The 22,278-nt window shown below is 40.3% G+C and overlaps 1 protein-coding gene across 18 annotated transcripts in view; it reads left to right on the top strand.

Annotated features, from left to right (window-relative positions):
- ANKS1B (ankyrin repeat and sterile alpha motif domain containing 1B) overlaps nucleotides 1-22,278 on the top strand; it is a gene marked incomplete at both ends in the record, with an annotated part of 1,184,520 nt that overhangs the window by 1,077,926 nt on the left and 84,316 nt on the right. For 9 of the 18 annotated variants that reach the window (XM_082634609.1, XM_082634606.1, XM_082634608.1 and 6 more), the window contains 2 exons: nucleotides 17,068-17,175; nucleotides 19,453-19,632. The exons of 4 other annotated variants lie outside the window; for them this stretch is intronic. In XM_082634609.1, the coding sequence (XP_082490735.1) occupies nucleotides 17,068-17,175; nucleotides 19,453-19,632 (288 nt within the window). The remainder of the gene's footprint in view (nucleotides 1-17,067; nucleotides 17,176-19,452; nucleotides 19,633-22,278) is intronic. 5 more of the 18 variants (XM_082634599.1, XM_082634598.1, XM_082634597.1 and 2 more) reach the window with 1 other exon arrangement.

Here is a 22,278-nt window from a genome sequence, read left to right as displayed (position 1 = left end):
CATTATCTAAAGGTAATTGAGGTTTTTTCATGTAAATATGCAACACTGAACCACTAATGCAGCCCTTGAAAATTACCTTAATTTAAAAAAAAGTTTTTATTATCTAGGAATCATTACTGACTGACAGATTTCAGATTGCCCTCAAATTTCCCACTACCTTTTCCTGGCCAGGGCTTCCCCTTCTGGCATGAAGGGTTTTGGAATAATAGTGAGAATAAAAGGAATATAAGAAAACAGAATCATTTCTGTGGTAGATATATTAATGGATAAACTTGAAAAGACTTAGAAAACTGCAGGGCTCATACTGTAGTAAATAAAGTACCAGTCTTTTAAATAAGCACATAGCCTTAACAGCTAAATGAGTCTCGGGAAAGACCAACAACTTCTGAGCAGAAGATGTGGGTCGGGCACCATGCTAGGTACTTCTTTTAAAATTGTCTCACTTGAGCCTCACAGCGCCTCTGAGAGAGAAATGGCAGCAGGATATAATGAGTATAAAGAGCACAAATTTTGGAAGTCAACTCCTGACTTTGTCACCTACTTTGGCAACTTCCTAAAATCCCTGAGCCTCAGTCTATTCATTTCTAAAATGGAGATAATCACCAAACTTGTAAGACTGAAACAGTAAGGTAAATGAGCTGATCTGTATTATATGTATATTCCTTTCCCCTTCTGACCTGTCATCTTATGTTCTTTCCACTAAAAAGAGGCATTAAAAGGCCTCTTTTTTGTGTTCAACTAAAAATTCAGATATTTCTCTGAACTGTGGCAAAGCCATATATTCCTCCATCTTGAACAATTGATTTCTTTTGGAACCTTAATGTAGGACATTACATTTATTCATGTTAAATTGCATCTTTTTGGTGTCACCGTGGCCTGTCAGCCTGTTGAGGGAATTTTGAATTTTGCATTGGCCTATTACCGTATTAAATATCCTTCACAGCCTTATGTCATTGAAAAATCTGATAAATGTCCCTCTTAGGTCTACTTTGATGCCATTAATAAAATAGAGCAGAATCCAGGGGCAGAGGCCTATGGCATTCAATCAGTGGTCCCCCACTACAGGCTGTGACAGAGTCATTCATCAAGCCTCTTGGATATAGATGTACAACCACAATCACAAGCCGTGAATCCACTTAATTTTTCTCTCATAGAGCCCACCATCTTATAGATAATGAAAGACTTCATCAAGTGCTTTATTGAAATCAAAGACACTATATCTATGGCATTCTCCTGGTCTGTCAACCTCATACTAATATCCCGTCAAAAAGAGGAAATTAATGTAGTACAGCAAGAACTTATTTTTAATGAGACCATTGAAGTTTGAAGAGAGGCTGATGGCAGAGGTGTTCTTGCCAGAGAAGAGTTGCCTGGCCAGTTGCCGAGGGCTTCGAGTTGTGACATGACGTCGATGAGTGACCAAGTTCCAGGGGTGGGCTTAGTCCTTCTAGTTCAGAAACTGGACTAAATCACACACTGAATGAACTTACCATTTATTGAGACTCATTCTGTGCCAGGCACTGGGCTAGGTGCTTTCCCTATATCTCATTTAATGTTGACACTAAGAGGTAAGTACTATTTTTTTAACCCCATTATTCTGAATGAGTTAGGTGAAGCTGAGCGAGGCTAAACAATTGACCCAAAGCCATATATATAGTAAGTGCCAGAATCAAGGCTCACACCCACGTCACCCTGACACCAAGCCCTGCTCCCAGTCACTGTGTTCGTCTGATAGAGTCTTATGCTTCCACGGTGTTGAGTTAGTTGACTCGAGAACAGCGTATCAACAAGATTTGCAGTCAGTTAACGTATGGTGGGAAGGCCTCCCTAACTGTGGTCAAAGTCTCCCTGCCCTCCATCTTTTACACTCCCTCTCCTGGTGTCTGGGTACCAAGAAAACGGATTCTCTGATTGCCTGCTGGTGCACGTGGTATTGGAGGAAAGGTAATTTTGAGAGAGATCTTGTATGGATCAATAGGAGACCTGATGAAATAGCCTCAGCCCAACGGCAGAGAATGCCTTTTAAGTGATCAAGGAGCTTCCATTCTCCAGATTCAAACTCTCTGTCCCAACAATGCTACCAAGGCTAGGCTTTTTAATTGTGTTTTATCCACTGTTTCGCTGCTTAAATCTGCCCCCCACCCTTGCTTCCATGCCCACCCCACCCTGACACATACCTTCTTTGTTCAGCTGGGTTTCAATATCTAAACAAAATAGTCAAATTGCCGGTCTATTCCATTGGCTCTTTCTGAACCAAGTCATTCTGTCTCCATTCATTCTGTTGGTGTGATTAATTTAGCGCTTAGAATGCAACCTTATTCCCTAGTGCGTGAGAGAATTTCATTATCACCACCTGCTACCCCTACAGAGCCCATCATGGCTCCTAGTGGGCACTTCTCTCTTTTCAAACATTCACAAACCATTTGCTGCAAGCATTTAAAAAGCATAAACATTTTTACCAAAGTGTCATCGCTAGGAAGATTAAGACTCTTAAAATATGCATATTGAAAGCTGTAGGTCCTAATTTACCGTAGACATGTAACAGAGAATGTCCTACTCACCCATTAGCCTGTAGCTAAACAGCACTTGGTACCTAGAGCAAAGCTGCCCTCTGGGTCACATTTCCCTTGAAATATCCTGGACACCCTGCAGTTCGAGTGTTGCTTATCCTTTAGTCCAAGTGGAAAATGGTACATTTCTAGAGGACAGCGGCTTCTCTCTGGAGCAACCTGAATTATAGCCTTCAGAGATGGCCTATTTACACCACACTTGCTGAATACTGAATACTGAGGGCTTTCTCCCAGCATTGTTCATTTTTTAAACAGCTTTATTGCGATACAATTATGGGTCATAAAAAATACCCATTTTAAGTATACAATTCAGTGAGTTTTAGTAAATTTATACAGTTATTCACCCATCAATGCTCTTCGGTTTTAGAATATTTCCATCACTAGAAAAATTCCCTCATAGCCGTTGCAGTCAGTCCTCACTCCCATTCCCACCCTAGGCAAACATTGATCTGCTTTCTCTAGATACAGTTTTATATTTTCTAAAAACATCAAAAAATGAATCATACAACATGTAATCTTATGTGTCTGGCTTCTTTCACTTAGCATAATGTTTCTGACACGCATCCTGTAGCATGTACCTATAGCCTGTTCTTTTTTTATTTCTGAGTAGTACTCCATAGCATGAATATACTAGATTTTACTCATCCATTTGCCAGTTGATGAGACATTTGGATTTTTTCCAGTTTTTAGGTATTATGAATAATGTTGTCTAAACATTCATTTATAAATCTTTGTATGGACATGTCTCCATTTCTCTTGGGTTGCTGACTAGGAGTGTACTTGATGGGTTGTATAAGAAGCTGAGTCATAATGTGAGATATTGGCAGTTCTCCAAAACGTAGAGGTACCATTTCACGTTCCCACTAGCAATATGAAGGTTCCAGTTTCTCCACATCCTCACCGCCACTTGGTATTGTCAACCTTTTTTATTTTAGTCATTCTAGTGAGTATATAGTGACTCCAATTTTATTCTGTTATGTGATTCTTCAGGAGATAAAGATGATAAGGAGATAGCTGATGGGGGTGGGGAAAAGCAATGGAAGAAAAGGATTATAAAAAAAAATCTCTCACTACCATCCTGCTTTCTCATCTTGAGCCTGTCCTTGGGACTAACAACAACATCTGCTTTCCTTAGAAATACTTTTTTTTTTAACCCTTAACATCCTTTTTCCCTCCATATAGGGACTGAAATACAATGAACACCCAATTCTAAAGTGCAGTAGTAGCTAGGTAGGCTAAGTAAAATCCATGCAAGCATTTTTTAAACCTTAATTTGAACTAGTTTTAGATAGATTTTTGCCTCCTCCCATGCCAAATTCTTTTATCAGAGCTGCTGACAAGAAACAGAATCGACTGGTTTCAATTCATTGTCCCTTTCACTGTCCTACCCTCTGATAGAGGGTGATACATGCCATTAAAGTAGCTAAACAGAAAGAAGGAAGCAGTAAAAGAGCAGAAAAGGAAACCATTTATAATTCAAAAATTGAATAACCAGGACCTCACCTAAGATTGTCTCTTGAGATTCAATTTGTCTTAGAGCTCTTCTACAAATATGTTATATTCATGTATTTTGTATATTTCAGTTTAATTTATAATAAATGGATGTGTGTTAATAATGAACTTTGTTAAACATAATTTCATTTACAATAATGAGCACATTGGGTACACAATATAACAGACCATAAGTTTTATGATCTCAAAAACTGAAAAAAACTAAGTTGAAAATTACCCTTAATAACCGTAAATATCTTTCATGGTTAGCAAAATATAAGCAAAACTGTGGCCTTTCTACTTCTTCAGATGCAGAGCATTTTTATGTATTAATAATACCGCAAAGAGATGGCAGCTTTCACATGCTATTAGCCCATCATCACATCTATAAGAATAACTTCAGATGTGGGATATAGCACATAGTTCCCATTTTCTTTCTTTTTTAAAAAAAATATATTTATTTTATTTTTGGCTGTGTTGGGTCTTCGTTGCTGTGCGCGGACTTTCTCTAGTTGTGGCGAGTGGGGGCTACTCTTCATTGTGCGCGGGCTTCTCATTGTGGTGGCTTCTCTTGTTGCGGAGCACAGGCTCTAGGCACGCAGGCTTCAGTAGTTGTGGCTCGTGTGCTCTAGAGCACAGGCTCAGTAGTTATGGCGCAGGGCTTAGTTGCTCCGTGGCATGTCGATCTTCCCGGACCAGGGCTCAGATTCATGTCCCCTGCATTGGCAGGCAGATTCTTAACCCCTATGACACCAGGAAAGCCCCCCCATTTTCTTTCATAACAAATTTTTCCTTCAGTAATCCCAACAATTGCTCAATTGCAATTCAGCAATGCAAACCAAATTTCTCCTATGAAATCCCGATTTGCAGCAAGCTATACTTACAAGTAACTTACAGGGAAATTAGGAACTGATTCGTTGGTTGGTTGATTGGTTGGTTGGTTGGTTTGTATTTTTTAAAAATCTTCTGGAGCAATGTTTATATGAAAATATAATCAGAAAATTAGTACTTTCATCAAGAGGTAATTCAGAGAGCTTTGCAAATAAGCCTAAGATTCTCATTGATTACAAAAGAAGGCTTTCTACCTCCAGAACCCTTAAACGCTCAGAGGCAATTATACCATTAAGGCCTCTCTTTCTATGCAGAGATTATCTTATTTCCTCGTAATTAGTATTTCCTGTTTACTGAGACAGACTACATTCAGAAAACACACATATCCCCAACCCCCACCCCACCTCCACCCCCGTCTCACACTCTCCCTCTTTCTCACGGCCCTCTGCTCTCTCTAGAGCTGTGTAACTTGGAACCTCTTTTCCTTGCCGTAGGTTAACACAGTTGTGTTTTGGGTTTTGTTCTTGTTTTGTTTTTTATTAAAGTATAGTTGACTTTCAATATTACATTAGTTTCAGGTGTACAACATAGTGATTAGATATGTTTATGGATTATACTCCACATAAAGTCATTATAAATTATTGGCTATATTCCCTGTGCTGTACATTACATCCTTGTAACTTATTTCTTTTATAGCTTATAGTTTGTACCTCTTATTCCCCTTCACCTATCTTGCCTCACCACCACCCCCCGCAACTTCTCTCCCCTTTGGTAACCACTAGTTCTCTGTATCTGTGAGTCTGTTTCTGTTTTGCTATATTCATTTGTTTTATTTTTCAGATTCCACATATAAGTGAAAATATATAGCATTTGTCATTCTCTAGCTTATTTCACTAAGCATAACACCCTCCAGATTCATCCATGTTGCAAATGGCAAAATTTTACTCTTTTTTATGGCTGAGTAATATTCCATTGTATGTATATACCATATTTTACTTTCTTTATCCATTTATCTGTTGATGGACACAAGTTGATTTCATATCTTTGCTGTTGTAAATAATGCTCCTACAAACATTGGGGTGCATATATCTTGTTTGAATTATTGTTTTCATTTTCTTCAGATATATACCCAGGAGTGGAATTGCTGGATCATATGGTAGTTTTATTTTTAGTTTTTTGAGGAATCTCCATACTGTTTTCCATAGTGGTTGTACCAATATACATTCCCACTGACAGTATCCTAAGGTTCTCTTCTCTCCACATCCTCACCAACACTTGTTATTTCTTGTCTTTTTTACTACAGCCATTTTGACATGTGTGAGATGGTATTGTATTATGGTTTTGATTTGTGTTTCCTGGATGATTAGTGATGTTGAGCATCTTTTCATGTGCCTGTAGGCCAACTGTATGTCTTCTTTGGGAAAATGTCTATTCAGGTCCTTTTCCCATTTTTTTAATCGGGTTGTTTGATTATTTGATATTGAGTTTTATGAGTTCTTTACATACTTTGGATATTAACCCCTTATTAGACATATCATTTGAAAATGTCTTCTCCCATTCAGTAGGTTGCCTTTTTGTTTTGTTGATGGTTTCCTTCACTGTGTGAAAGCTTTTAAGTTTGATAAGGTCCCATTTGTTTATTTTTGCTTTTACTTCCCCTGCCTAAGAAGACAGATCCAAAAAAATATTACTAAGACCTATGTCAAAAATTTTACTGCCTGTGTTTTCTTCTAGGAGTTTTATGGTTTCAGATCTTACATTTAGAATTTTTTATAAAATAAATCCATTTTGAGTTTATTTCTGTATATGGTATAAAATGTTCTAATTTCCTTCTTTTACATGTAACTGTCTAGTTTTCCCAGCACCACTTATTGAAGAGACTGTCTTTTCCTCATTGTATATTTTTGCCTCCTTTGTAGTAGATTAATTAACCATATGTGCATGGGTTAATTTCTGGGCTCTCTGTTCTGGTCCATTGATCTATGTGTCTTTTTATGTGCCAGTACCACACTGTTTTGATTACTGTAGCTTTGTAGTATAGTCTGAAGTCAGAGCGTGTGATACTTCCAGCTTTGTTCTTTTTTCTTAAGATTGCTTTGGCTATTCAGGGTCTTTTGTGGTCCATACAAATTTTAGGATTATTTGTTCTAGTTCCATGAAAAATGTCATGGGGATTTTGATAGGGATTGCATTAAATCTGTAGATTGCTTTGGGTAGTGTGGACATTTTAACAATACTGATTCTTCCAGTTCACAAACACAGGATATTTTTCCATTTATTTGTATTGTCTCCAATTTCCAACACAGTTGTGTTTTGATGGCATCTGTCATACAAATGGTTATTTGCTGATTATTTAGTAGCAGTTGCTCTAAAAAGTAATAGCAGAAGGAAAGAAAATTTGGAAAATCTAGTCACAGGTTTTTTATTTTTTAGTTGAAGTGTTAGAGGTATAGGGAAGGACTTACAGATGGTGGGAAGTAAGGGAGTTTTACATCACCCTTGGCAAGGCTGTGTAAAGGAATTTGGTGCTAAAACCCAGAAGGAATAGAAAACTATTGAGAGTAGAAAGGAAAAGAAATAGGGTATAGCTGTTGCTTTCTTCTCCTTTTTGCCTTTCAGAGGTACCTCCCCTACTTCGTTTGTTGTCCATTGCAAAAGGGATCAGATTTGAGATTTCAGGGATGTCCCTTTAAGGTATACTTGCGTGCTAGATGCCATGAGGGACCCTAGGTTACAGTGACACTGTACCTGACTTCCCAGAGCTTACAGTCTGGTTGAACAGGTAAGACACATACATATAACAAGAGAGCTAGCAGTACACACCCTTGTATATCAAATGTCAACAGCACAGGGCAGCCCACAAATACTAGAGAAGTTCAAAGAGAGAAGTGAGCAAGGAAGGCTTTAGGTGAATTTTAATTTCATCCTTGCAACATTCTAATGATAAAGAAGACAGGGACATTCTAGAGTATGCAGAGGTGTTATATATTTGGGCCAAAGAGATGCACATGACACGGTTGAAGACATGGAAGAGATTTGTCTGGTTAGAGTTAAAGACATTTTAGATTAATAGGAAAGAGGGCTGGAGAGGTGAAAGGCATGGTTCTTGATCTAAATCTACCCAGAGGTATCCATAATTGCACATTTAAGTAACAAAGATAATATTCAAAATTTTGCTGTTAGGATTATTCAAGGATAGGGTAAGAAAGTTTTAAGTTTCTGTTGTACTTAAAAGAGAAATAATGCCCTAATTTAGTGCTTTACAATTTCCAGAGCAGCTTCCTAGCCATTCTCATTCAGTCCACAGAAATCCCTTTTAGTCTTGGAAGGCTGTGTAGTCATATATATTTAGATAGATGGGTGGAGGATAGGTAGGTAGGTAGGTAGATGGATGGATGGATACATGCATAGATAATATGCAAGAATATATACACACACCCACATTTTAAAAAATATTTTTTCACCTACTGGATTGAGAGCCCTAGAGGACTGAATTTTTTTCTTCTTTGGTGCTCCCAAATTGCGTTATATGTGGAAGACATCCAATAAATGTTTGCTGAATAAGATTATTATTGTCCCTTCAATATCACACCTCAAAGATGTTAAAGATCACTTAGCTAGAAGAAGAATCAGGGCAAGAACAAAATGTCATGACTGTCTGCTCCAGAGGTCCTTCTATCCACCATACCATTCCAGACATGGATTATTACAGCCCAAGAAATGAGAGAGAAAATGTCACAGTCAAAAATCAAATGCAAGTTCAAATGAGGATTTCTGGAATTGTGGGAGTTGAAATTGAATGACACACAGGCACTTTTGCCTTGATGCTCTCAGTGGAAAGTGTTTAGAAATTATTACCAGGAAGGGGGGAAAGCGTTCACATTTAATTGCGATTCCTCTGAGTTCTGCAGAGGAGAACAAACCTGATAAACTTCCATCTGAGCTTCCATTCTGGGCATTCAGAGCACTTGGAGTTTTGTTAGAAGAGGCCCCTCTGAAGGTAGATGAGCTCTCTAGACTTGCATGGGAGCTGCTGTCCTCACTTGGCAAATATCTAGAAAAGGAAAGGGGGAAATAATCTACCCTTTTAAAATGGAAGGGGGGTTCCGCATGCAGCGTGGAGCTGTTTCATCCAAAATACCATTTAAATAAAAATAAAATAAAAATCCCTCCCTAAATAAAACCCAGAAATAAGAAGGATGCAGTCCCACAGTGATAACCAGAATCGCCTGTGTGCTCAGCACTGCCGCACATGTAATCTCTGGAGGATTCTAGCTACCTGTGTTATTTCACGTCTGTCAGCTAAATCTGAACTCCAAAATATAACAAATGCAAAATGTGACTCTGAGGAACATTATGTGGGTTTGTGATTTCTCCCTGGAGGACTGGGTCCAGCCGGCAATAAACGGATTGATATTTCATGTGGAACATGGAGACAGACTGTCGCTACATGACTCTTCTTCATGACTCACATGCATTCCTGCAGCGTTCTCTGGTGTTTTTCATATTGTGTCTATGCAAACATGGCAGCGAAAATGGAAGTTGTAGGATGATAGCATTTTTAAAGCACATGGAATGTTTGATATTGAGAAAAGAAGCACAAACTAAATTTCCAACAGTGAGGGGGGTGGTTAATGAATTATGACATACTTCTCAAAAGCAATAATATGGTAACATAGAGTTACTTTAAATGCCTGCTGAGGGTAGTATAAGTAGGAAAGTTCTTTAGGTTTAATATTGAGTGAAAAAAAATTACAGTGAAAATTGTACTTACAGTATGACAACTACAACACATAATCATGGGGACAAAATGAAAGGAAATGTACCTAAACACTAAGAGCCTAGGATAACTCGTCCTCTTATTTGTTTTTCTGTATTTCCGGTCCCTATAATGGGAACGCATTGTTATTATAATCAAAACATTAATTTTTCAAAAGAGAAAAACATGTTTAATTTATATCACATTAAATTTAAAGAGGGGAAAAAAAAGAAGTCTGGGTACCCTAACTTCCAGTTTGCTGTGACATATATTCTGATGTGACCTATTCAGTGTGAGGGTAATGTCATGATATTGTCTAGCAGAATTCCCACAGCTAAACCCAGAAACATAAATGACAGTGATGTAATATTATAGCATTGTCACTCACACAGTTATTCTCCTATTGCCAGGGTGTGCAAAGGGGTTTCTGAAGCTGTCTTCTTTAATTGATACTGGAGAGGATTCCCAGAGGCAGCTACTACTCTGATGAATGAATACCAATATGCAGCAGGCCTGTGTTGTTTCAGTTCCTTCCCTTTAACCCACATTTCTCATGATAGTTGTAATAAAAACCATTAAGAAAACATGCACTAACTTTAATTTTTTACCCGTTGGAACTCAGCAGTTGGAACCACTTTCTTATCCTCATATGTATAATAATTGATTCTTAGTTAATGGTTTGGCTCTGTAGTTTTTTATGCCCAGTTTCTCTGTGTTTCCTCTTTGAATCCACCAAATAATTTGTGGCAGAACCTTGATATTGGTTTTTCTGTTTGTTTGTTGTTTTTAACATCTTTATTGGAGTATAATTGCTTTACAATGGTGTGTTAGTTTCTGCTTTATAACAAAGTGAATCAGCTATACATATACATATATCCCCATATCTCCTCCCTCTTGCGTCTCCCTCCCACACTCCCTATCCCACCCCTCTAGGTGGTCACAAAGCACTGAGCTGATCTCCCTGTGCTATGCAGCTGCTTCCCACATATTTGGTAGTGTATATAAGTCCATGCCACTCTCTCACTTCGTCCCAGCTTACCCTTCCCCCTTCCCGTGTCCTCAAGTCCATTCTCTACGTCTGCATCTTTATTCCTGTCCTGCCCCTACGTTCTTCAGAACCTTTTTTTTTTTTTAGATTCCATATATATGTGTTAGCATATGGTATTTATTTTTCTCTTTCTGACTTACTTCACTCTGTATGACAGTCTCTAGGTCCATCCACCTCACTACAAATAACTCAATTTCATTTCTTTTTATGGCTGAGTAATATTCCATTGTATATATGTGCCACATCTTCTTTATCCATTCATCCGATGATGGACACTTAAGTTGTTCCATCTCCTGGCTATTGTAAATAGTTCTGCAATGAACATTGTGGTACATGTCTCTTTTTGAATTATGGTTTTCTCAGGGTATATGCCCAGTAGTGGGATTGCTGGGTCGTATGGTAGTTCTATTTTTAGTTTTCTAAGGAACCTCCATACTGTTCTCCATAGTGGCTGTATCAATTTCCATTCCCACCAACAGTGCAAGAGGGTTCCCTTTTCTCCACACCCTCTCCAGCATTTATTGTTTGTAGATTTTTTGATGATGGCCATTCTGACCGGTGTGAGGTGATACCTCATTGTAGTTTTGATTTGCATTTCTCTAATACTTAGTGATTTTGAACATCCTTTCATGTGTTTTTTCAATATTGTTTTTTGAATTGAGCAGAATTGGCTCAATATCTTGGAATAGCTAAATCCTCAGTAGGTTACCATTACTTTACCTTTTACTCCGATGGGGTTCCTTCCTTTTACATGCAGTTAACTGTTCACCCAAGCAGTGATGAAAACCATACAGAATTCTTTTCTAACACAGTAACCATTGCTCCAGCTTTTTGAAAACTGACTTTACAGACTGGTTTACAGGTTTACAGACTGACTGGTCATGAATTACGGTGCCTGGGGTGGCAGGATCTCACTGTTTCCCTATCTGCTTACAACAGTGATCAGATGTTAAGCTGTTCTCACTCAAGGCAAACCCAGCTGCCTTTGGACTTAACTTTTCCATAATGACTATCTTTCTTTGGAATAGTTTCTCTGTTGTTTTGCCAATTGGATTTCTTACTGTCAGCTTTGGAGTTTTGAAGCCAAATGTCACCCTCCCTACCTCTCTAACATTAGTCAACTTGAATTGAATCTTAGGTTCATGAGGACTTCTTGTCCTCTGTGTATATATGCATTTCATGAGGAATTCTGTAAGGTACACCCACCTGAGCTCTTTTGGCTTGAAGCTTTAACCCTGCCTTGAGCCTTGTCCAAAACTGAAACTGTGTTATTTTAATGTTTTCAGATGATCAAGACCCAGTATAAATGTTTTGAACATGATAACTCAAAATAAAAATCACCATCTTAAGAAGCATCATAATGTGTAACTAATAGTGTAGCTAAGACCAAGCAGTATAGAGGTTGATAGCAAGAAGAAGAGTGTGGTGAGTGGTAAAGAGCAGGTTAAGAATCAGGTGCAGATCCCAGACAGGATACCTGTTAGCAGTGAGACCTTCAACAAAGTGCTCAGTATTTCTAAGTCTCAGGTTTGGTATCTCTAAAATGGGAATGATACTGTTATTTTAAGAATCTAATGAGATATTTACACATATATAGTACACTTGGAACAGTTTCTGGCACAACTGGAACATAGCAGATGTTCAATAAATGTAATCATCAGTATCTTCTGTAATATGGGATCATTTCTGGATTTCCCTGGTGGCGCAGTGGGTAAGAATCTGCCTGCCAATGCAGGGGTCACGGGTTCGATCCCTGGTCCAGGAAGGTCCCACACGCCCCAAGCAACTAAGCCCGTACACCACAACTACTGAACCTGCGCTCTAGAGCCCAGAGCCTGCAAGCCACAACTACTGAGCCTGTGTGCCACAACTACTGAAGCCCGCGTGCCTAGAGCCCTTGCTCCGCAACAAGAGAAGCCACCACAATGAGAAGCCCGCGCACTGCAATGAAGAGTAGCCCCCGCTCACTACAACTAGAGAAAGCCCGCGCGCAGCAGCGAAAACCCAACACAGCCAAAATTTAAATTTAAAAAAAAGGGGGGGATCATTTCTAATACAGAAGGAGAGTTACCCAGGCGTTCTTGACATGAACCATCACTCTGTGGTAATTTGTTCATTCTGTCCACCCACCTGTCTGTTTCCCTCTTCGGGCTAGTTGTGTGGAGGAGGCAGCAATGGAGCTTAGTGTGGAGGAGGGCCTCAGCTTACCTCCTATTGGAGACTGAATGGTGGGATGGGAGAATAGGATGCATTCTTTTAGATTAGATATGATATTAAGCTAATAGCTAGAAACCAGACCCATTACTACCAGTACATGTCGCTTCAATGAGAGTTTTTCCAAGGTTAACCACGTCTCATGATGCAAGGCACCAGCATATTTGTTTGACATCATTAACTTTATGAAAATGACCAAGTCCCTGTTTTTCCAGGTCAGATTTCCTTGCATCCTTAGAGACCATTAGCTGGAATGAGCACACCGTGAGATTGTGTCTTCTGTGTGCTGGCACTGTGCTGATTATTCTCACAGTTTCACTCTTCATCTTTCCAACAACATTTGAGATTGGCATTAACTTCCTCATTTTATAGGCAAGAAAACTGGGATCAGAGGAGTCAGGTAACTTGCCCAAAATTGAGCTGTCAGAGAGTAAACCAAAAGCAGCAATGGAAGTTACACCAACTCAATTCTATCACAGTTATTTGTTATTTAGTGTCAGTTTTTTGTCAGAATAATTTTGAGTGTCTTTATTGCTATAAAAACATTTCTTGAGACTTCCCTGGTGGTCCAGTGGTAAAGAATCCGCCTTAAAATGCAGGGGACGCGGGTTCGATCCCTGGTCGGGGAGCTAGGTTCCCACATGCCACGGGGCAACTAAGCCCGCGCGCCACAGCTACTGAGCTTGCGCGCCTCAGCTAGAGAGTCTGCATGCCGCAAACTACAGGGCCCACACGCTCTGGAACCCATGCACCACAACTACAGAGCCCACATGCCCTGGAGCCCACGCGCCACAACTAGAGAAGAGAAAACCCACACACCACAACTAGAGAGAAGCCTGCGCTCTGCAACAGAAGATTCTGCATGCCTCAACGAAGATCCCATGTGCCACACTAAGACCTGACACGGCCAAAATAAATAATAAATAAATAATAAATCTTAAAAATGTATATCTTTAAAAAAAAGCCAAACATTTCTTAGCAGGTTTTAGGGGCCCAAGGCAGGACCATCAGCATCAGGTTCAATTCCCTACTGAGAGAAAGGCAGTGGGGATTTTGGGGGAGGAATTTATATCTAATAGAAGCTCTGGCAAAGCAATTGAGAATAAGAATAAAAGGGAATAAGAAAATGTAATGGTTTTTAGACTTGCAAATACACTTGAAAAGGTTAATGTTGTATTTTTCTGAAATGGAGGAATTCTTTGATCTTGATGCTTAAAAAAAAGAAACAATGAAAGAATATAAGGGTATTTCTCTGGATTGTATGAACAGTATTGCCTGCAAGTAATCAGCCTGGGGACCACACTTACTTAGCATATTTGTAAATCACCTGAAAAAAGGAGTATATGGTGAAATTCCAGATTTGCAAAAACTACTAAGCTCCTCTGGGTAGTGCAATGCCAAGCTGACTAATAAGAATATAGAGGATAACACAGGGTTCCGTGAGTGGGCAGACGGATGGCAGGTGGGCTTCTGCGTGGACACCTGTAAGATAAGGAACGTTGGGAGAAATCATCCAAGCCATCCTTCCAAGATTAAAGGGCTTTCAACAATCACCTATAACAAAATTACGAGCTTTTACAGTCTGTGTCTATTTTTGTGCCTAGTTATTCCTACTGGAGCTAAAAAGCCAGCCAAAAATCAGGAGTGCTTAGAAGGGGCATTTTTAAAGGGGCATTAAAAGCAGGAAATAGTAGCCCACTCAAATGTAAAGCCATGGTTCACTTATACCTGGAATGTTGTGAGTAATGTGTTCAGCAGACCTGAAGCATTTGGAATACAGGAGGAGAAGGTACAGAGAGAGTGGACTAAAAGGACTGCTTTATGAAAACAACCTGCAAAGATGAGAGGATTTATCAGCCTGGGAAGATGAAGGTTTATCAAATCAGAGGGATGTGGTGCAGACAGACACACGCTGATTAACATTTACCATCCCCATCCTCGACAGACATGGGTCAGAGAGTGAGTATAAAAGGAATAGAGCAAATTTATGGTTATCAGAGGGGAAACATGGTGGGGTTAAGGATAAATTAGGAGTTTGGGTTTAACATATACACACTACTATATATAAAATAGATAACCATCAGGGACCTACTGTATAGCACAGGGAACTCTACTCAATATTCTGTAATAACCTATATGGGAAAAGAATCTGAAAAAGAATGGATATATGTGTAACTGAATCACTTTGCTGTACACCTGAAGCTAACACAACATTGTAAATCAGCTATACTCAAATATAAAATAAAAATTAAATTAGAAATTAAAAATTAAAAAAATTTGGGGGACTTCCCTGGTGGCACAGTGGTTGAGAATCTTCCTGCCAATGCAGGGGACACGGGTTCAAGCCCTGGTCTGGGAAGATCCCACATGCCGCGGAGCAACTAGGCCCATGAGCCACAACTACTGAGCCTGCGCGTCTGGAGCCTGTGCTCCACAACGAGAGGCCGCGATAGTGAAGAGGCCCATGCACCACGATGAAGAGTGGCCCCCGCTTGCCACAACTAGAGAAAGCCCTCGCACAGAAACGAAGACCTAACACAGCCAAAAATAAATATAAAACTAAATAAATAAATAAAAAAGATTACTATTAAAGAAAACCAGACATCTCAAGTTAATGAATTTTAAAATAAATAAAAATAAAATTTTTTTAATTAAAAAATAAAAAAGGAATAAAAGAAATAGAGCATCATGCTAGTTTAAAATTGAAATCAGATTAGGCAGAAAGGCCAATAGGCTAACTGACAAATAGGCCAATAATAGTTCCAGATAGCACAGGATGAGTGCCAAAGAAATGCCCGCTTCAACCCCTTAAAACGTGAAAAGAGAAATGTTTTTAAAAAATCATTTTCACAATGGGTCATTTACTTTGGGAACTAGTTACCCAACAAGGATTGTTCTATCCTGGTACTACGCTTGTGCAGAAAAGAGGTGAATATATTTCTTATGAATGGATTTATAATTTGTTGTTTTTAAAAAGTCAGTAATGTTTGGAGCTACGCCCAAACTTTGCTGTTTGCCTTGGCGTAAAACAAGTTTTGGAGTCAGGAAGCCAAATTCAAATCCCAGAGCCACCACATACTGGCTCTTAGGTGGGCTACTTAACCACTCTGAACCTCAGTCTCCTCTTCTGTAAAGCAAGAAGAACACCTTCCAGTTAGGAATGTTGGGATGAAGGAAAGAGTAACATTTGTAAAGCTCTGGGAAGGGCTGAGGACAGAGGCTCTCTGCAAGGCTTGGTTTCCTTTGTCATCTCTTCTACACTATGCCCTTTGCAGCCCTGTCAGGCTCAAAAATCCCATCCTGGGGAGTCTCTGGTCAGGCAGTACTTGATTCTAATCCTACTTTGCTACTTTCATCTGTATGAACATTCATTCTTTCATAGTCATTGAGCCCCCACTATTTCAAACATTGGTTTAGGTGTTTGGGAAATAGTAATGATAAAGATATACCTGCTGTCTGGAAGCTTACCTGGGGGAGAGGGCTATGCAAACACTAAACCTGCAAATAAAGTTATTTCAGAGAATGATATGAAGAGGATCACAGGGTAGAGTGTGACGGGGTGAGGGCTCAGTTCTTTTAAAGAGGAGATGGGAAGGGCCTTTGTGAGAAGACAGACAACACTTAAGCAACGTCCAAAGGGATGAGAAGGTGTCATTTGAAAATTGCTGGGGAACATTCCAGGCAGGTGGAGAAACAAGCGTGGAGGCCCCAAGGCCAGAATGAGCGTGGAATGTTCAAAGAACACAGAAGGCTGGAGGGGAGAGAGGAGGGGACACAGAGAAAGACAGAGGGCAGGCAGCCTTGCTCGAACTTGAGGCCAGCTCAGGACTCAGATTTTATTCTGAGCCATAGGAAGCTATTGGAGGGACGAGGCTTGACTTCTACTTTGGAAGGGTCCTGTGGCTGCTCGGTAGACAGTTAGACCATAGGGCAGCCTGAGTGACAGCACTGTCCCTGCTTTCTCTTCCTACCCACACTGCCTTGCCGCTCTGTTCCTCTCTCTTTGGATCCGAGGGGACACCCTGATTTCACACCACATCTCTCCCGGTGCAGAGATAACTTTGCACAAATCTCTTTCCGCTCCTTTATCTTTTAGGAACGTAAAAATTATTTTTCTCATGTGAAATATTTAACCCAAATATATGTCTTTTCAGGTTTTAAAAATCAATTTGATTGGCCACAGGAAACGTATCTTGGCATCTCTAGGAGACAGGCTGCACGACGATCCACCACAGAAGCCCCCTCGGTCCATCACCCTCAGGGTAAGTACCCAGCATGCTTGTTTGGTCCTCCACTCTTATCCTCGAAAATTATTTTGTGCAATAAAATTAAAATGATTGAAGCAGTGGGTCAGGAAGTACAGGCTGTTTTCCATGTAGCCTACCTCACCTGTATAAAAAACTATCTCGCCTTTGATAGTGTGTTCTACGACAAGATTTGTTTTTCTCGGTTGGTTAAATAAATGTTTTTGAGATTTAAATTAACATCTGAAAAACCACCACCTTTAAAGAACCTCTCCACTACCCCGCATCCCACACACCCCTCTACACCAAGAGAAGAAATGAGTTTTCTGTCAAACTTCTCAAACCCACAGGTAGAAAATCGATGAGGACCAGAGTTAAGTAAAAGATAAATTTAAAATTAACCTTAGGGTCTTCTGTTTTTAAGAAGTGAAAAATTTTCAGCTTTACCCACTTCAAAAATTAAGAATAGAGAACCTAGAACTTTATTTAGTAAACTGTTTCAGCTGTATTTTAGAAGTATGGGGTAGAAAAACTAGGAGGAAGAGAGAAATAAAGTGGAAGAGGAAGGAAGGCAAGAAAGAGCAGAGGGAAGGAGACAGAGAGAGAGAGAAGATTGCCAGGCAGACGGGCAGCGGAAGGAGTAGCCAGTGGTCGCCGGTGTTCGTGAGGCCTGTAGAAACTTTTCAAAAATTTATCATAAAGGCAGGATCACCATGACCAGTTGGAGAGTTCCAACTCTGTTCTCTTTATTGAGCCCTGCACTTGCTTGCTTCTGATTCCTTTTCTGCAAGTGTCAGAAAGGGTAGTGATAATAAATGAACACAAAAGTAGCACTTAGATGTCACTGCCAGCGATGAAATGCAGTCGAATGCCTCTTAGCAGTGGACTTCAGCAAACAGTAACTATTGTCGGTATCACAGAGGATCGAGCAGGAGAGGAGCTGTTAAGATTTTAAGGCTGATTCAGTTTTAAAGGAAAAGAAAATACACGAAGACTTCAGGAAATGCAAGAGAATTGGCTCCAGGAGGGCCATGAGGAAAACTGGCGATTGGGGCAGTTGGAATACACCGGGCTCTTTGGAGGCTAGTGAGGGCTTAGGGGGTAGTGGAGATAGGAGAGGACGTATTTCTCCCTCAGTAAGAAGAGCCTCAAATAAATTGGGGGAAAATGAGGCTAGAAAGGGATTCTTGTTTTGCCTTCGTTTTGCTACACAAAAGAGGAGAAAGATACAGGTACCATCAGTGTAACCATCCTAAAATGACCCTTTCGAGGAGTAATTCCCTGCTACTTACCCTACAGTCTTTCCTTCCTCTGCTAAACCTCTCCCTCTGGCTCTCTGGAACAGATTTAGGGGAACAGCAGACAAATCAAAGACAGAAGCTCCCAAGAAAAAGTGTAGGACTTTAATCCATCAAAGGAGGTCCGGAACATCTTGGGGAGAAGTAACCTGGAGGATCGGCACGATCCAATCCTCCACTTACTTGCAAGCATCAGAGCCCAGCTGTCTTTCCCCCTTTATCTTACTTCTTTTTTTTTTTTTTTTGTGGTACACGGGCCTCTCACTGCTGTGGCCTTTCCCGCTGCGGAGCACAGGCTCCGGACGCGCAGGCTCAGCGGCCATGGCTCACGGGCCCAGCCGCTCCGCAGCATGTGGGATCTTCCCAGACCAGGGCTCGAACCCGTGTCCCCTGCATCTGCAGGCAGACTCTGAACCACTGCGCCACCAAGGAAGCCCCTATCTTGCTTCTTGACCAGTTTCCCCCAGTTCTCTTTGCCCTTGAAGCCCATCCTCTGTCATTACATGCATTGCTCTGCAGTCTGTGCGTGTGACATGCCATTTCCATACTGTGTCCTCTTCCTGGCAGGGATTGCCAGGCTACTCTTTGATGGAGGATCAACACCCATGAGGTCCCACTTTAGCTTTCTTGTCATGGCATCTACCATGGTGAGGCCCCTCTGTCCACATAGAGACACAGTTCCTTCCCTTGTAAGCACAAGTGATAGTGTCAGGGGTGCCCAACATATATGTGTGCCTCTCCCCTGGGATCATCCGTGGTGCTGGCTTAAGAAGACAGAGCCTGATTGTTGATATTGTAAACCTTCAACCTGAAATGCTTAGTGGGGAGGTATTGACTGTGCCATTAATAAAATGGTAGAATGTCATTGATGCCTTGGCAGTTGATTCAAAAATGACTCCTCACCCCCCGCAGTGTATCTTGTCAGTATTTCACAAGTTTGAAACCAGAGGTCAGCCACAAGAACATGGTATTTATTTCACGATGTATTTCCATTCAGGAACCCAGTGGTAATCACACTCCTCCTCAGTTGTCTCCATCACTTAGCCAAAGCACTTACACCACTGGTGGCTCCCTAGACGTTCCTCACATTATCATGCAGGGCGATGCAAGGAGGAGAAGAAATGAAAACTACTTTGATGATATTCCCCGATCAAAACTGGAGAGGCAGATGGCCCAGGTAAGGTGTTCAAAGCCTCTGTGATGTTTTTGTCTTTCACCCATATCAAGTAATGCATTCCAGTTTTGAACGGTTGCTTACAATGGATGCCTACTGTGCACAACGTAACTGGAATTTTACCATTTTATGCCATGACTTTCGTTCTCTGCTCAGTTGAACTAGAATGAAATGGGCCTTTCTGGGAAGGGAATGTATACACTGATCCTTGTTATCCATTTCTTTACTGAAGAAATTATGTCTGATCTCTTTGCACCCAGAAAGTCTTTGCCCTAAAGGGAGTAATACTGTGTAAGAATCAAATCATAATGAAAAAATAAATCATAAAAGTCTAGATTATAGAATGTAAATTGGTCAGATGACAGGGCAAAAGTTGGGGGTGGGGGAGTATTAACTCCGAGAAATGTGGTTCATTTTCTCCCAAGTTTACACATTTGTATAGAATTGTACAATGGGGACTAGTTGCATCCATCTCATACTGTCACCTTGAGTGGTTGAAAATGATGCTACTGCCTGACACAAATAACTGAAGAGAGAGGTCTGTCCTGTTCAGACCTTTCCATGTTTTGGGTATGGATGTCCGTGTTTCACCTGTCCACAGATTGCTGCTCAGGAACTCAAGTCAGCCATAACCAAATAGTGGTGCTCTCCCTAAAGCACATTCAGATGGGCAGCTAGCTCTGCAGTGTCACCCTGAGGCTCACAGCTATAAATTTGTTGACAGCTGTTGGCAGAATCAACCCTTTTCATCCTCATTCTAGGTTCAGACTGAGCGTTGAGAGGGTTCTCTGCCTCCCACACCTAAGATGAGAATCTTGAGGTGAAAATTTGACTGCAGTTGCGTTGCCTTGGTTGTTAAGTATTTTTCTCAGCTGTTTGGTGAGATTCTGTTTTTTTAAAGCCTTTGGTAAACATTCAGTGCTGCCACTCACGAAAGAAAAATGTGAAGAGAATGTTCTGGAAGCCATGGCTATTCTGCCTGCATATGCCCTGGAGATAAGGGGTCTGAGATATTGTGTCTCCTTTCAACTTGCTCAATATCAAATTGTTCTCAGGGTTCTTTGTGCAAAGAATAGCAATGTTGGGATTATGGAGGATCTTTTATTGAAGGGAGGTGGAAAATTTGGGAGAGACAAGAAAAGAATAATTTTCCCTCTCTCTCGTTAAGTATTGTCTTTTAATCCTATTACTGTTTTCACTGATGTTTTTTTAAATAAAGAATCTAAAAGCTTTTTTCCCCAAGATGTTCATACATTTCCTGCTATTTGTTAGTATCTGTGGATCAAATATGTGGTTAAATTTCTCTAATGACAGCATTTCAGAGACATGGTTTGTTTTAACCTTGAACCATGTAGTCTTTATGTATTAATGCAAATTGGGTCTTTCCTGGACCCTTTTCTTCCCTGGATAATGGCGGATCATCCATTAACAAGCATTATCTGTTTGTTATTGACTGTGCCAAATTCAGCAACAGAATCACCTGTCTGAACTGCTCATGTAATTTATGCAAGTTCTCCACATAGTGCAGTTTTTTTCAGAGAGGAAATTAATTACTCTTTTGCCTGAGTATGCACACTCAGAGGTAATCTAGCAATTGCTCCCTTATGGTCTTTGTGAGATTCACAACCTAGAGGCAGTATTACCGTCTGAAGAGCCTAGATCTTTTTCTTGTCATTCCGATCAGAATGCATCCCTTTCTGGAATTGTCTTGCCCTTGAGAAAATTGAATGAACTTTTATCTGGCCAGGTGAGAAAGGCCAAAATGCACAAAGAGAAATGAGGTAAGCAGTGGATGAGTTGGAAGCTGTCGGAGGTCTGTGTGAATGTGCTTATTTCCCTCCCATGTACTGCTCACAATGATCGGATGACTGATGGAGACCTAGGCCTCCATCAGCAGCCAGGAGCTTATTAGAAGCTTTCTAATATCCCACTGCTCAGTACAGCACTTTTGCTGCAGAATAAATAGGAGATGGCACTACAGGAATCCAATCGATAAGAAAAAGGGATTCTGGGATTGCAGCTCTTTAGGCTGTGTTAATTGCAGTTTTTTTATTTGTCTTGAGACTCTTTCCCAGTCTAGAAATGCCAAAAATCGTGGAGAAATGAATGGGTACCTTTTAAAAAATAGCACCATTTCAAAGCTTTAACCTGTCAAAATATGAAATACTCGGTAATTTTGTTGTTGAACAGTTTTATTTATGTGACTTTTTCACCACTCAGCCACCCAATTGATTTTTTTTTCTTATTCTTCTGTTTCTGGTCATTTGCTGTAATAATTTTTGAAATCCGATTGCTTTTTTCTTTTTTTAGAACCCATCAAACTGTCTCTAGACCACATCTTCCCCAAAGTTATGCCCTTAGCCAGTAAAGCTGAATTCAAGTCTTCTTCCTAAGGACTTGAATTAGCAATTTTAGCAATTAAAATTCCTGTAAGCAAGCAGCTAGTTACACCTCCTTCCAACCAGGAGCTCAGTCCCTGAGGTTCCTTCCCAAGGGATTTCTCTCAAGGGGCTTACTTGAGGTTGGGTAATGCATGCCTAACCAGTCTGTTTCCCACTAAAAGACAGAAGTCCACCTTCAGGCTTTCTTACTTACTTACTAAAAGAAAGGAAAACGCAATTAAAAGAAAATCACCTGGACAAATCCTTG

Source organism: Mesoplodon mirus (genome assembly GCF_964341445.2).
Source record: "Mesoplodon mirus genome assembly, chromosome: 11".
Taxonomy (NCBI): Eukaryota; Metazoa; Chordata; class Mammalia; order Artiodactyla; family Ziphiidae; genus Mesoplodon; species Mesoplodon mirus.
Note: the sequence above shows the minus strand (reverse complement) of the source record. Positions and strands in the feature narration are given on the sequence as shown.